The 16178-nt window shown below is 43.2% G+C and overlaps 2 protein-coding genes across 2 annotated transcripts; both read left to right on the top strand.

Annotated features, from left to right (window-relative positions):
* The first annotated feature begins 493 nt into the window (after positions 1 to 493).
* LOC306802870 (interleukin-8-like) lies at positions 494 to 4503 on the top strand. The gene is made up of 4 exons (XM_079307489.1): positions 494 to 1443; positions 2210 to 2345; positions 3098 to 3181; positions 3720 to 4503. The coding sequence occupies exons 1-4, from the start codon at positions 1383 to 1385 to the stop codon at positions 3748 to 3750; spliced, it is 312 nt and encodes a 103-aa protein (XP_079163615.1). The 5' UTR covers positions 494 to 1382; the 3' UTR covers positions 3751 to 4503.
* Positions 4504 to 13606: 9103 nt separating this feature from the next.
* Positions 13607 to 15883, top strand: LOC306802820 (growth-regulated alpha protein-like). The gene is made up of 4 exons (XM_079307398.1): positions 13607 to 14157; positions 14277 to 14403; positions 14483 to 14566; positions 14903 to 15883. Exons 1-4 carry the CDS (start codon positions 14106 to 14108, stop codon positions 14919 to 14921), a joined length of 282 nt encoding a protein of 93 aa, XP_079163524.1. The 5' UTR covers positions 13607 to 14105; the 3' UTR covers positions 14922 to 15883.
* Positions 15884 to 16178: the final 295 nt, after the last annotated feature.

Raw genomic sequence — 16178 nt, 5'->3', positions numbered from 1 at the left:
TGGCAAGTGGCACAGAGGAAACAACACTAAATGATGGACAAATTATTCCATTCTTACCATAAATAAGTTGCAATGCTTTACATGCTGGAGATGAGTTTTTATGAAGTCCCCAGATTGAGGAGAAGTACCTCACTCAGTCCACAGATCCCAAAACCACAAGGCTTTGAGTTTGAAGACAATGAACAGCAAAAATCATCATGTAAAAAAGATGATGTTTTCATGGAACAGAAGGCTTTCTCCTAATCACTCATATTCCAGCCAGGTTTGAAAATACAGACCTAAATTTAAGCAAAATGTCAGCATTTGAGCCCATCTTCCCTTGGAATTGTCTCCCTTGCAAGATATTATCCCCAGCCACAGCGTACAAATGCTCAGCATTCATGCAACAAGATTCTCTAAAAGAAAACTCTGTACAGTGCCATAACTCTCACGCTTGTGTAGCCCCTCTGCTAGGACCTAGGGTCACTGCAAAAGATTCCAGAAAAGGCTTATTAAAAATATCTGGACTTCTGGAGGAAACAAAATCAGTTGTGTTCAGCAGGTCGTGCTGTTTAGTTTGCATATAAAGTTTCCTCTGTTTATTGTTCATTAACATGTGTGACATGAAAAGCACAGGCATGATTTCAAACCCATCCAGAATTCAATATCTGCTTCCCAAAGAGAGCTTTGAATACTGCAGTCTCAATTCCTTACTAGACAAAAAGAACTAGTGATGAATTTACTTTGCATCATGCCCCTTGAACAAAGGAAAAAAAAAAAAAACTAAAATGAAAATCTTTTATGTCAAAATAGTGCTGAGGTAAAATTCTGATGCAGTAAAGGGCTTTTCATTAATTTCAGCACTGCCTGAATACATGTGTGGTTGCTTAGATCAGGTAAGCAGAAGCTTTCACCATGAGTGGCAATAAGAAATTCAGTATAGACTCAAGTATAGACCTGATACATCTGCAAAGAACAGTTATAACCCTGAAGAAAATATTAGTAAGTGATAACATAAATGTAACTGAAACCATTCTGAAGTTATATTACTAAACAAGGATATGCTTTAGGAAAAGCACAAAATTTACACGTCTGCCGAAATAATTGGAATGTGTGACTACCACAGACATATTTTAATAAATTAATGCATTGTATCATTATCTGCAGAATAATTCCTCGTCATCTAGGAAGAAGTTTCACAACAGTCATGTGACTCACCCCCAGACAAAATCTGGGAAATTCCTCTAACGCAATCTCCTTGCCAGCAGAGTACAGAGGCTGGGCACAAAACAGTATATAAGCAGGAATCAACAGTCCCCACACACAGCAGGCATCAACAATCCTTTGGGACTCAAGCTCATAGAACTAGACCCAAACAACCCAGGAAAAACTCCTGTCCAACCATGAACGGCAAACTCGTAGCTGTCCTGGCTCTTTTCCTGATCTCAGCAGCTGTGTCTCAAGGTAAGCAAAGCTTTCCCAAAGTCCCCTTGGCTGCAGTTCTGCCCAGGCATCAGCTGAGATGCTTGTCCTTGCAGAGTAGCTTTCTATTTGTCTCACTAAATTTGTCTCTTTTGAGAGATTTTCAGCACCTCTCTTCAGTCAGAGATCTACCATGTAGACCTTAGACTAATGAGCTACTGACATCTCGTGGGAAATATTTAAAGGATGCAACTTGCATTTGCTTTGTTTCTGCTTCAGTTGAAGTGTATGTGGCTAGAGACAGATTTTTGTTCTAAAGTGTTTTAATGTTTGTCTCCCTTCCCACACAAATAATAACAGTTTATCATCTCATATTTGTTGCTTAGTGACCATGTTGCCTCAAGCAAGTAATGTACAGTTGGAAAGAGAGAGCGAATAATGTGAATACAGAAACATGGGCAAACCTTCATTTAATGAACAAATCTAGGGCTCTGTCTTCTGCAGAGTGACCAAGTTTTTTGATCCAGATATTAAAACAATGCAATTAACCATACTGTGTAGCCAGTATGGTTAGTAAACACAAAGTAGTGGGTTCGTGTTTAAAAGATTTGTTAGTTTAGTTTCCAATGTACTTGGGCACCAGCTCTCCTGAAACCTAAGTAAGGCTCCCTTTAGGGTGAGGATTTAGGCAGCTCGGACAAATGCCATGTTTTAACTGAGGGCGTTGTTACAATGGAGCAGCTGTGCTTTCTGCCTGCTACATTGTCCCTAGACCCTGTCAAACCCCATGTGCCTTTTGTGCTCACAGGGAGGACCCTGGCGAGGATGGGAACGGAGCTGCGGTGCCAGTGCATAGCCACTCATTCCAGGTTCATTCCCCCCAAAGCCATCCAAGACGTGAAGCTGACACAGAGCGGCCCCCACTGCAAGAACGTTGAAGTGATGTAAGTAGCTCTGCAAGAGGCTCCTTCCTCTTCCCCTGCACTGCTTCTGGGCTCTTGGGCTTCACAAGCACCACGGCCAGCATGCTGACCTCATGCAGCCTGACCTGGGTTTTATTTGGAGAGGGATGGCTTTAACTGAAACATCATGTTTTTTGCCATCTCTGTATATATTCGCCATTTCTTATATATTCCTGAACTGACCACTGCTTGTCTGTCAGGGGACTTATTAAATATTTCTAGTGGCAGAATGTGAACTTCATGGGCTTGTCAGCTCTTACTACACAGGGTAATTATGTAGTTTGAGCCCTGCATTTATTAGGCAGGCAGACTCAAGGAGAAAAACTAAGTTCCAACAAGCAGTTTAGGGAAACAATTAATCAACCTAACCTGGTCTGAACAGCACAAAGAAGACATTAGGATGTTAAAATCCTTATTCTGCTCAAGCACCTTTTCACCACTGGAGGTTTCAATTGCTGTGTTTAGTAATATAAACAAACCCAAAACAAGTGTTCATATATAGAGGAAAATATTTTGGGAATGTGTGACTGCTTTGAGATCAGACAGAGACCCACACAATTCTAGATGGTTCTGGTCTCCTCAGCTGCATAATGCATAAAGCAAAACAGCCAAATCTAAACTACAGTAGTTGGGATGAATTTATGCTATCTGATCTAAAAATAAAAGATTACATCTTGTGAGTAAAACAATCCATGCAGTAGTTTTCTGACTTTTCTTTATTCTCTGTTTTGCAGAGCTACTCTGAAGGATGGCAAAGAGGTGTGCTTGGAGCCCACTGCTCCCTGGGTGCAGCTGATTGTAAAGGCAATTTTGGCCAGGTAAGTCCCATTCTTTCTCTATCTGGGCAGTTGAGTGGCAAACCTCCCAGAAAAATCCAGTTCAAAGGATTCCATAGTGATACTTCCCATTCTTTCTTAATCAGATTTAAAGACTAGGGAAGCTTCCTGTTTAATTACAGAACCAGTTTTAGTTTTCCTGGCTGTGCTTCAGGGTCCTTGCTCAGGCCCATAGGTCAGTACTAAACCTCTGAGTACCAGCAACTCTGCAGGGAAACACAGAAGTGTTTGCCTCCCTTTGAAAAATAAGGCTTAAAAACCATCATCCTCCCCTTACTCAGCTGCTATTTTTGAGCTAATAAAGTTCTGCTGTGAGTAGCTGCAGGATCTTGTGCTGCAGAGGTTTCCCAGCTGGACACTAGACATGCACACGCTGGGATTTCAGTAGCTGCTTTCAAAACGTCGATTTTATTCTCCCTGTGCTTCAAGTAGTGCAAAGAATTGGAAAGAATTGTGCAATGCTAAGCAGTGGTAACTTGAACCTTCTTTAAAATGATCCTCTTCCCTCATCTCTTAACAGGGCTCAGCAAAATTCTGACTCTCCTCTCTAAGAAACACCAGGACAGAAAAAAATCTGGGAACTGCTTCTACTCCTCTGTCAAAGGAAATGTTTGGGAAAAGCATCACTCAAGCACTGCACCACCTTGAGATCCTGCATCAGTGTTATGATGTTAATTATGGATGGTTTTATTTATTTATCTATTTATTTAACTGTGTGTATTTATTCTTTCACAATGGCCAGTGCTGTCCATGGGACATGCTGCCTGTGACACTGAAGGAAAAGTGGTTTGCTGAAGGAGATGGAGAAGCCTCGGCAGCCACTTGAGCCAAACAGATGCAGTGAGGTGCAATGCACCTGCAGCACAGCTTATTTACACTAAGCCTGGTAATTTTGCTATTTCACCAGCAAACTGATGAATCCTCCTGCTCCCCTGGAGTGCACCAGTATGTTGTGTCAACAACAGCTTCCTGAACCACAGTCAGCCTGTGGCCAGACTGTGAACTGTAATGTCTAACTTGAAAAACCTAACCTACAGAATGTGTAAGACTGTATTTGGTATTTATGTATTGTGATTTCCATGGTATTTATAAATGTATTTATTGAGCAGTAAGAAGGAAAACAATTATAATTTATTTAATTTCTACTGGATTTTTCATTCCTGCTATTCATTCCTGGAGAAATATTCACAATCTCATAACTCTGTACTTGATTGTATGTGTAATTAGCTAGTCCATCAGGTAATAGAAAAAGCTCCATTTGACATACATAGAGTTTGATTGAGAGAATGTAATTAATCCTATAAATGTACTATTAAAAGTTTTACATTAAAAACCTCATTTGTTATCTGTTTGATATTTTAAATTTTCATTTACTTTCCTTGAAAATTCTGGGGCTTTTTTGCCAGCCTGATTTCTGGAACTGAAATTAAATTTTTTTAAGTCCATAGTACCATAACTCCCCCTGTTATGGTTCCTGGCACTCCTGACTCCACTAGCAGCCTCTTAGGGTGGGGTAAGTGGCTCACTCTCCTCTCCTCAGGTTGCTCCCAATCCACAGGGACTGGTGGGCTCTAGAGCAAGGCCCCTTCTTTAATTCCCTTGCAGATAAAAGACTTTTACCCCCAGATGCCTAAACACTGCAAAGTGTCCACTTCAGCCCCAAAGTTGAAAATCTTTATTACAACAAAAGGCCACCATCTGACCACCAAAACGGGAATTTGTGACCTTTACTTTGGGTACCCAAAGAGCAAGCACTTGTCCTGGTGTAACAGCTCCTTCCTGTTATGATCCCTGAAATGCAGTGTGCTGAGCACATGATGCCTGCCTCTCTTAAAAATCTTCCAGAAGGAAACAGGGAATAAGAGAGAAAGGGCATAAATTCAAAGAGTGTTGCTTTTAACTAGAGTATAACTTTATGTACTATATATAGTATAAGATTATTTGAGGGATGGACACTTTTATTTCACTTTTATCTACATCTAGATAGTAATAAAACAGCAGAAGGATGTTTGCTGGGTAACTTTGTGTTCATAAAATAAGACATTTGTGTCTGGCTTGCTTCTTCTTGAAGACCCTTCTCAGTAAGATTGATGTCAGTCCTCTCCTTCACCATATTTATTTTGGCACCAGCTAGAGGAGTTCTGCCACTTTAAACAGTGTGCCCTGTGGCCCTGCAACCATCAGGCCAAGCAGAAGCTGTGCATTCATCATCTTCCTTTCATTTCAGTGCCCTCCACATCATGGAATGCAGCAGAGCTGCTTACATACCCTTTCTGTCCTCTGCTATTCTCTTGGGCCCTTACTTCAGCTTGCTTTCAAACCACCTTTATTTCCTTTTTTTTTTTTCCACAACAGGTTCATTTGGGGGAGAAAGAAAAGTGCAAATACCAACTGAGCAAGCAAAGGCCTCCTGCCATTTCCCTGTCCTCAAAAGCCCCTTCCCATGCCTGCTTGCTGGAGTTCTGCTCCTGTCTGGAGAGCTGCAGTTTGTCCCCTGGAGTTTCTGTGGTTGCTGTCCTTGTAATAATGAAAGCATATTTCTCTCTAATGTATAAACACCACAAACTATAGAGGAAGTCATGGGAAGAAATACTGGAAAGTCCCTGAAAAATACTTGTAACTCTTCCTTGGAAGAGCAGAGGATACAAACATGAGTTTCTCGGCCTCAGTTTCTCTATCTGTGCTGATTATTGACTAACATAAACATGATGTTGGCTAACATAAACATCCTGGTTTTGTCTTAGGTGACAAACACATGCTTTACTTGCTTTTGAAAGACTATGGACTGCTTTCCATCCTAAAATGTCTGCTTTTCTTATGTTCTTATCACATAACAAGGGAAAATCCCATTTCCCCCAGGAAAATTACACATAGGATAGACTTTATATTGAAGATTTGTTCCTAGCATTTATTCTTGTTCATAATTATTATTATTGTTAGCAAGATATTGTGAGCAACTCTACAGAAAATGGATCCTTTGGACATTGGACAAACTGCCATGGAAACTTTGGGGGGAGCAAATAGGTGATTTGTTTCTGTGTGCACAAGTGAAACAAGAATTTTCCCACCTATAAAAACAAGCCTGAGATCTCTGCTATTGAAAACTGTCATGAAAATTTACTTAAATATTACCTGCATTTAAATCACTTATAGTCAGTGCACAGACTGCTTCACAATTCCTGCAGAATTCTGGAGAGAGAGGTTCTGTGTAAGTGTCTGGAAGGTTGTTGGTATAACCAGTGTCACTGATTCTGTTCCCTCTGCCCTTTTATGAAACAGGCAGCAGTGTGACATCTCTGCAACCTTCTGCAGGCAGATTTCTACACAGTTATGCTGAATAACTTTTCATCATTAACAAATATAATTTATTTTAACAAGATCAACATCTGATAGGTCCAATTACCTTATTCAACGGAAGTTCCAATTCATGAGGAATGTGATCAATATTTTTTTGGAAGAAAAGGGTTGCACTAGATTTCCCAGATCCCATCTCCAGTGACTCAGCCAAGCACACCAGCAGAACTGTGAAGTAAGACTGCACCACCCAAAGCACACATTGGCAACTCCAGTGTCAGTCTGTCGACTCCTCCTATTCCTTACTGGAGGACAGGTGGACTGAGCAAAATCTAATCTTTTCACCTTTTGCAGAAAACTTTTTCATACATAGACACCCTATAAAAACCTGTGGAAATAAGAAGACTTTAGGGAAGTGGCTTGAGAGCATTTTTGGACCCAGTTAACTAACTTAGCTCCAAAGGAACCTTCAGTTTTTGAGAAGGAGAGTTAAGCAGCTTTTCTGTCTCAGCTCAATACAAAATGCCAGAATTTAAATAAAAAAAATTAAGCACTGAAGTAACACTCACACTGCATTCCTAAGATTCACAATTTCTTGGTTTTTCCTTGAAATGATTTTCCAGAATGATGAAAGCTTCATAGCTCATAAGAGAAGCTCATAATGAATAAGCCAGCCCTCTTAGCCTGATTATTTTATTTAAGTCATATATTACATGTTTGTGTAGAAATAAGGAGACTTCAAAAAAAATGACAACTCCTATTTTCCTCTTCTGTTTTCAAGGTCACACTTTTTAAAAGTTTGCAAGCATACAGGAGAATCAGAATTCAACTGTTGTACTGAGGGCAAAATGTCAATAAAATTGCAAAAGCTTGGAACACTGTTTCTGTGTGAAGTGCATCTAAAGCGTCAGTGGCAGATTTCATAACAGTGAGAGAGGGCATGTGAATGAGAGCATGGACCACAAGGGCTTCTTTTTACTGCATGCAGAACTTCTTGCAGGAATAAGAATGTGTGAGAATGTGGCACAGGCACAGATGAAAGAGTTACAGTGCAGCTCAAAGGCAAGGATTCTAACTGAAGGCCAGTAGCTATTCACAGGTACTCACAAAAGCACAGCCACCTGCCATGGCAGCAGATAATCATAAACAGCAGATGAGTGACTCTTGCTCTCCCTTTGGTCAGGCTTTTGCAAAAGTAAAAAATAAAGGCAAAGCAAGATATACTAAGCCCAGAAAAGGACCAAAGGGCAGAACTTTGTTCTGGATGCCACCCCCTGCCATCTATTGCTTGTACTGAAAAGTATGAGTTTGTCCATGCAGGTGTCAGACCTCTATGAAAGGCACTTAGTCACTCAATACAGTGAAGAGCAGGTGATTTGTTTAAAAACCTGACCCTTTGAAAGCTTTGTGTTTGACTTATCAAGCAAAGGAAGCAGAGCCACGCAGTTGGTTCATTGCTGAGGCAGACATGGCCAGCAGCAGACCAACAATCAAGCTGATAACTGTACATTTGCTGACTTACTGCATCCCTGTAGTCAAAATTCTACCAGCTCCTCATTTTCTGCTTTCTTCTGTGTTTGGTACTTCACCTCTGCCAGCAAAGGCCGTCGTTCTGCGAAAGAGAAGTGATTTACATAAGCACTGCTCACTGTGAGCACAAGCTCAGTGAGAAGAGCCAAAGAAAACAGGCTTTGTTGTAGTTGGTTCCTATTGAGCACTGCAGCTTCACCCATTTCTTGTTACCATCAAGGAAAACCCAAGTGTGTTTTTGCATACATAAATCTCTCAGCAAAGTCAGCAGGAGACTCAGCTGAGGAGTAAACACGGGAAAGAGCTGCCAATCTACCTACACACACCTGACCTGCTGCCAGGCCAAATGCTGGACTCATTTCCATGTCACAAAGTTCTCACAAAACTATTCCTGCTGGAGGAAAGGATGAGGGACAGCATGTAATGTCTTCTGGTACTAAAATGACTATTAAAAAAAAAGAATAAGAAAATGCATGAAAAGTACCTGTACTGTGTTTCAAATGGTGTTTACCAGGAATACAAGCCAGGGCCATCCAGATGGAAAGTCTGCCAGTGGAACAGTGCTCTCCTAGAAAAATGAAGGTTTGAATAAACAAGAAAAAACCTCATTAGAAATCAAGGATTTTGTCAAATTCAAGTTTGTGTTCTAGAGCTAAGGGCAAAATAGTATTTGTAGCTAAGAAATTATTCTTTCCATTCAATGTCCCCATCAATTTCATTTTACAGGGACTTTCACTGTTTAGAAGAAAACCAAAGGTAGAAATGATGAATTTCAATTAAATCAAATGCTGCTTTTTTCTCAGCCTCTTTCCCATTGAATGTTCCTAGCTTTCTTACTCTCCTGCCACCTCAGTTTACTCCTGACCGCAGCACTCACTAGCAATCTTAATTTCTTAGTTCTTAAGAAAGAAAAAATGCTTTGCTCATGTTTGTTGCCATAACTTTTAGCACAATGTGTTGGCATAGTCCTGTACCCTGCATGTATTGAAGCACTTTGGAGTCGCACTATCTGGAAATTTTAAAAAAGGAAGAAAAAAAAGAAATAAATACAAGATAATGGGGAAAGTAACCATGGACAGTAAGCTTAGTGGTGATCACATTTACCAAAAATGTTATCAGTGTATTTCCTGCAAACACCTCCTTCTCTAAACACCTCCTAGAACAAGCTGAAAGGATACATGTCCCTCCTGCTGCTCTGTAGGCTATTTCGGATAATTCAATAACAACTAAGCAAATGTATCAGTATTGCTTTTCCTTCCTTTCAACAAATATCAGCCATTTTTTGTTGCCAGCAACAATCCAATTCATTTTTACTGCAGAGTCCAAATACACTGGAGACAGAGCCCACACCTGACACTTGAAGGGCTCTAAGAAAGCATTCCCTGAGGTGGCAGCTTCGGTGCCTGCTAAGGTGCAAGTCAGGTATGACTTCTTCATTTTTCCTTCATTGCTACACAACCAGTAAAAGTAACAGACAGGATTAAAGTCTGGGTGTCATGAAAGAAAACTGCAAAGATTTCATGATGATTCCAATGAGCATTCCAGTTTTCTTGTGGTCAGATGCCTCATGTCACTGTTTTCTCAGGTGATGCTATCACTTTAACCAAAGGACCACAACTATCCAAAGCACACTCCCAAAAATTATTCAGCTCCACTGAGTCTGAAAACCAAAATTGCCTCAAGCCATGTTGGGGGTAGTGTTGATTTTGGACTGGTTTTTTCGGGGGTGAATAGCTCATTTTAAAGAGACTCATATTTTGCTTCCTTCCAACTATCTGCAGATGGAACAAATTTTAATGCATTTATTTCCAAACAGCTCATTTCCAAGTTGACTGAAAGCTTTGTTATCAGGCTATAAGCATGAGGATGGGAGGAATTTGTTATCACAGCTTCTCTGAAGGATCCCTATGAGAAGTAAAGGCTTCACCATAGTTAACAACGTCCTGATAGGGGACCTGTATTTTACTGCACGTGTAGTTCACACAGATACCAGGGCAAGAGCCTGCAGGCAATTCACAGCATGAAGAACATTTTCTGCTGCTGGTAAGGACAAGAGGAGCTCTTTCTGCCTTTCAGAAGTTGTGATGACCTCAAGGCTTATTAACTGAACAATTCTGTGGAGGTAGGAGTCACACAGTTGTAATCTTTGTGCAGGATCATGCCTGTCAGGAGCCAAGAGACTCTTCCTCCTCAGCAAAGGTGAGAACAAATTGCTAAACAATTGGGTCCCAAACTCAAAGCCCCTCCTGTCCTTATATGTTAAGTGTAAATCAGTGAGTCCACCACCAGCCGCTCGCTTTTTGGGAATTGTTGTATGTCCAGGAGTCCCACTAAGTAAGCTGGCAGTGAATCTACAGTCCCTGCAGTCCCATCAACAATCTCAGAAAAGGGAAGCTGGCACCTGAAACTGAAAAAAGGAGAAAAGATATCCACATTTCAGAGCCAACCCATTCTATTTGCTAAGGTAATGCCTGAGTAATACAAACACATTCCTTTTAGCTACCAACAGTGTGTGTGTGTGTGTTCATGCTCTGATGCCCAGCAGTGCACACAGGTGGAGAACCTCTCACTCTGTGGAAGGGAGACAAAAAGACCTGAGGGCTCCTCAATGTTAAAGTTAGGTGAAGAAGCAAGAAGGTGGGCAGGAAAACACTCAGCATCATTTGCTACAGATCATTATTGTAGATGTGCATTTTCACATCTCAAAGGGTACTACAGAAACGAGCACACAACAACGTGTGGCGTGTGCCATGATGCAGCTGGCAAACCAGAGTTGGGATTCTCCATGACAGAAGGTTATGAACAACAGGACACTTCTATCTCTTACATCCTCTGGTATTATTTTCAAGGGCATGTGGACTGGAAACATTTCAAAACTTGAGAAACACACAGGGAAGTTGAAGGAAATGAAACATCTGAGAGGTATAAAACATAATTTGCACAAAACTCTAGCTTGAAATTTGGTTATTGTCTCCAGGAAGTATGTTTGTACCTCATGACAGAGCTGAATCCACAGGAGGAATCAATCGTAGGTGTTAGGGAACAGCACCTCATCATGGCCTGGGAATACTATGAAATATGCTGGTGTAGGTAAAAAAGGTAACATAATGAAGATGAGAGGATATCAGCAGTGTATACCCTCTCACTTCAGACAGTACTAGGTAGCAGTGACTCGACATTTTACAGACCAGAACATAAATCATTCCTAATCAAAACACTGGAGGAAATAAGACTGGTCCTTCAGAAATTGGTTACATGGTTTCTAGGCCATGATAAATGTTCACCTTACACTTGGATCTGGGATACATCTCCAAAGTAATTCTAGGAGAAGTCCTTACTTGTTGAAGTGAGACATACCTTGTTTAATTGTCTTGTAGCTCTCCTGGGCCTGCTGCCAGTGAATGTCTCCCATTACAGGTGCCAAGGGAAACAAATACCTGCTGTGGAAATGCATACAGCCAAAGCCTGCAACAAAGCAGCCGAATCACTTCCTGCACGTAATGAATTAAGGACTGGATAATGTGAAGACAATTGAGACAAGTGGTTTATTCTCTTTATGTTTATTCTCTTCATGTCCCTACTCAGGGCCTGTCTGGGCTGGGACTGCTTTCTGTGTCCCAGTAACCCCGAGACCCACGCAAAGGAGACTGAGAGATTTCACAGAACTACAGATTCCTGGTGTATCTTCACACAGCAGCTTCTGATGAAGAGGTGGGTGACTTGAATGGCAACTTGTGTGGGGCAAATACAAGTGTTGTGGTGAGTCCTGTCCCAGCTACACTGACACCACCACTCACAATAACTAATTTGAACTTAATTCAAGATGATCTTTAAGATCCCCTTCCAGTCCAAACCATTCCATGATTCTATCTGCACCACCTGCACTCAGTGCATGACAAACTTAGCGATAATGAAAGAGGTAGGACAGCAGGCAGGGAACAACTCATCTTTCTAAAGTGATGCTGTCTGCTCCCTATCTTTTCCATACTTGCTAAAGGAATTTTGCCAAAGGTGGTGAAGGGAGGCAGGGCAAAGGGTGCAATTCAAGAGAGTTCCTGCACAGCTCAGCCTTGCTGCTGCTGTCATCTGGACTGAGGAGACCTTACTTATGTTCCCACAGAAGGGAGCTAGGAGAAATCTGAAGTCTGCAGGTACACAGCCTTGCTCAGGCAGATGGTCTTGCATGTTGAAATAGTCCCAGAGACACCCATTTCCCTTATTCCAGCCTGTTTGTGCAAGTCCTGACTCACAGGACCACAGCATGTCCATGACCTGAGTGCTGCTCCTTTTGGCACATGGCTCCGAGGGAGAGCTGGCCGCAGAGTTTCACACATTTCTGCTTCATGTCTAAAAACAGCCTCACACTCCAGACCCCCAGGGACTTCTGGAATTTCCTCAGCAGTAACCACTGTGGAATGAGTCTGATGGGTCAGTTCTTGTAGCAGTCATGCAAGCACAAAGCCAAGTGCTGTCACGTAACTGTCCTTACTCATGTGTAGTGTCCAAGAACTATGTGTAATCTGACTGTGCATGAGTGACAAGGATGAGTGATCTGCCCCCCACATCCATTCAGAGCTCCATCTGCCAACGACAGCTGCAATGACCTGAAGCAGATTATCCGTGCATCATCCTACCTGCTTATTGCCTCAGTTTTCTGCAGCTGGGCAAATCCCTCTTCCTGCAAAGACCATGGCACTTCCTTGGGACAACCATATGGGGAACTTGCAGTCCAAGTGTGGCTACAGCCTGGAGGGAATGGGGATTCCACCTCCATGATCTCAAGGGATCCCAAGGGATGACAGTGAAGGTTTCTAATTAGTGGCTGCCCTGAACGTGACCATGTAACTTCCTTCTAAGGGCAAGATAAAAGCCAACTGCATCCAAGGATGTTGTTGCCAATATGTGTCTGGAATCAGATATTTCCTGATAACACAGGGCAATCACCATTTACTTGGGACATACAGCCTTCCTGCAGGGCTGATCTGAGGAACTGAGCCAGCAGTTGTACGAAGCAGATGAGCTGCAGATGATGGAGCCCAGGAATGAGAGTCTTTGTGCCCCATCAACTTTCTATCTACTTAATCCCTTGCTAGGACTGCTTTACTTGCTGTATTTTACCTGTTTCGGGTCCTGACTTGGTTTTGTTTTCAGACAGCACATGTAATCTAAGGCATTCAGGCACATGGGGCAAGATACATGGTAGCCTGACCCTGGAATAAATTGTTTGAACCACACCCATGTTCACAAACAGTTTGTGGAAGAAAACAGTTGGATACTCAAAAAAAATCCAGCTCCAAGAACAAGACAAATAAAGTACAATATTCTATTTCTTACTAAAACTTTTTACAAAAGGAAGCGTGCTGACAATGACAGATCTAAACCTATGTGTAAATAAAATTTAGAAAACCTGCATCTCATTTTCATTAAAAGCTCATAGAAAACTGCTATTTTACTTCTTTATAACTGAACTTAGCAAAATGCCTCGACAGGAATGAAAAAAGGAGAGTGATCTATGTGTGCAGAGGAGTGGAACAGATGGCTTTCAGTAGTGGACCGTAGGTATCCAACCTAGGGGTCCTGAAGGTCTCCTAGTTGCAGGGAAAAAAGATTTCCAGTTTTCAAAAGCTGAGTGAAGAAAGGGGTGCTCAGAGGAGCAATGCCCACTGAATAAAAGTGCGTGATTGCACACGGTTAGGCAGCAAGGCAAGCTCCAGAACCCAAATTCTCCTTCGGCACAGCACCTTGCATCCTGAAAGCTAACGGAGAACCCCCGAGAAAAGCCTCAGCTCCTTTCAGAGAATGGAGTCCAGCCGACCCTGGGCGATCCTCGGGACGGTGCAGTGCTGCGCTTCCCTCGCTGCCAAACCTGAAGGAGCCGCTGCGCCGGGAGCGGCCGCTCTTCCCTCTCCGCCCTGCTCCTTTAGCGCCACACACCCACCGGTGGGAAGGGGCCAGCGGGGCTCTGCCCCCCCGGCTCCGCTCCGGGAAATCCCCCGGCAGCTGCCGGCAGGGAATAAAAGCACGGCAGGGAAAGGGGGCCATCCCGCCGGCTCCTGCACGCTCTCCGCCGCCAGCACCAGCCATGAACCAGCACCTCCTCCTCCTCCTCCTGGCCGCCGCCGCTCTATGCCACGGTAAGCGGCCGAACCGGGGTTACCCCTCCGCCGGCGGCGGGCCTCGGGGGGCCGGGGGGTTCCGGGGGATTCCGGGGGACCCCGGAGCCGAGGCTCAGAGAGCTCCTCCCGCCTGCCAGGTGCGCCGCTGGCCGGTGAGCTGCGCTGCCGCTGCGTGCGGACCGTGTCCGAGATGATCCCGCCGCGGCGCCTGGCCCGCCTGGAGTTCCTCGCCGAGGGGCCGCACTGCGCCGTGCCCGAGGTCATGTAAGTGCCCGATCCCGGCCCCGATCCTGCCCCGGCCCCGATCCTGCCCCGGCCTCACCCCCTCCCGTGTCGCCCGCAGAGCCACGACGAAGCAGGGACAGATGGTCTGCCTGGACCCCGCCGCGCCCTGGGTCAAGCTCCTGGTCACCAGGATGCTCCGCAGGTACCTGCCGGGCCAGCCGCCGCCGGCGCTCGGGGCCAAACCTAGCTTTTGGAGGGGCTTCAATAACGAGCCACTGCTGTTGATTCCTGTAGGGAAATCCGGTTAGTTAGTTACGCCAAAAATGTGTCCACAAAGTGGCTTCTTTGTCGGGGAAGAGACAACCCAGCAGGTTGTCAGTAATGCCTGATGAATTGCAAATCTAGCCACAGTACGTTCCAACATCACCATCAGGCATCTTTTCCACGCATCCTGTGGGATTTATTATCTGGTGTATGCGCAAAAATGTAGGGAAAAATTTCCTAGCTGGCTTTACAATTTGAATTCTGCTTATTACAGTCCACTCAACAAGCTCTGAGGGAAGGAACATCTTGGAATGAAGTTATCTGTTTGCCACAAGTATGCCACCGGGAAACAGATGCTATGAGGACACAACAGCTCAGCTCTCCACTTCTGATGAGTTTGTAGATCATATGTTCTATGTTCCATTCCCTCTCCTCATATTTGTTACTGCCTAATCCTGTGTATGGTTTTATTGACTGAGATACAGTGATAGAATCCATTTGATAAGATAGTGGAAGCTTTGCTGGACACCTCTCAGCAGCATTCTCACAATTTTCTCCTCCTTTGTGCAAGCTCCTTCCTGCCAAACACTACTTGCCGATAAACACTTATAAAATAGCATTAATACCAGAAAATAAGATGGGCCCATTGTGAGGACGATTTTGAAAATGTCTGCAGAGGGTGACAGGAGAGGTTTGAATGGATCCTGTGATGATTGGAGGTAATCCTTCTGCAGGAATAACAAGAGTGCTGTCTAGCATTTAGGATTTCAGTGCCAGTTCAGGTTACATGGGAATAGAACCTGGCTCAAGCAAGGATGTTTTGCTGAATCTCTTTTTCCTGCTCCAACTCACCAGCCTTTAATGCACAACGCCTTGGATCTTTTTGCACAAGGTACTGTCTAATGAAATCACAAATTTTGCCCCTGAGGTCTTTTGCCCCTATTCAAAACTTAGAGGTGTTTAATAATTTCTATGAAATTGTGGGGGTTTGTGCCATGTCTGGTTTGTTTTTTAACCAGATAATGTTGAGGTTGGTTAGTTGGTTTGTTTATAAATGAGTTTACATTGAAGTATTTGGTATTTATGCACAAGATCTAAAGGAACAGTACATGTTCTGGAGAGACTTAGACATTTTATGTCTAGTTGTATGACATACTGTCATAACTCATAAAGAATAACTAATTTTCACTATTCTGCTTTAGAAAATTGTACATAAAGAGGCGGATTTCTCATGATAATGTAATTAAATATACGATGCAATAAAAATGTTTTTCTGTTGAAAAATAGCCTGTGTTTTTGTGAATTCCATGTTAAATGGGCCTGTGTACCTTGGTCAGCTGAGTTGGTGAGATGCAGATCAGCTCTTTGAAGTGTCAGGGGCACTTTGCATCAAGTAAACGTGTTTCTATATTCAGAGGCAAATTACTTAAACCCTCTGATGTGAAACTGCTCTGAGCTGTTGATATGAAGACAGATGAACCCCAGGATGGGTGTATCGAACCCAGGCACACCCCTGCATTCTGCAGGAATTTCTATTTTGGTTTACCTGG

This window comes from Erithacus rubecula (genome assembly GCF_903797595.1).
Source record: "Erithacus rubecula genome assembly, chromosome: 5".
NCBI classification, from domain to species: Eukaryota; Metazoa; Chordata; class Aves; order Passeriformes; family Muscicapidae; genus Erithacus; species Erithacus rubecula.
This window is presented reverse-complemented; position numbering and strand designations above follow the sequence as displayed.

Coding starts and splice junctions, on each gene's coding strand:
- LOC306802870 (XM_079307489.1), top strand. CDS start 1,383: ATGAACGGCAAACTCGTAGCTGTCCTGGCTCTTTTCCTGATCTCAGCA. Junction 1,444..2,209: donor CTCAGCAGCTGTGTCTCAAG/GTAAGCAAAGCT, acceptor TTGTGCTCACAG/GGAGGACCCTGGCGAGGATG. Junction 2,346..3,097: donor TGCAAGAACGTTGAAGTGAT/GTAAGTAGCTCT, acceptor TCTGTTTTGCAG/AGCTACTCTGAAGGATGGCA.
- LOC306802820 (XM_079307398.1), top strand. CDS start 14,106: ATGAACCAGCACCTCCTCCTCCTCCTCCTGGCCGCCGCCGCTCTATGC. Junction 14,158..14,276: donor CGCCGCCGCTCTATGCCACG/GTAAGCGGCCGA, acceptor CCCGCCTGCCAG/GTGCGCCGCTGGCCGGTGAG. Junction 14,404..14,482: donor TGCGCCGTGCCCGAGGTCAT/GTAAGTGCCCGA, acceptor TGTCGCCCGCAG/AGCCACGACGAAGCAGGGAC.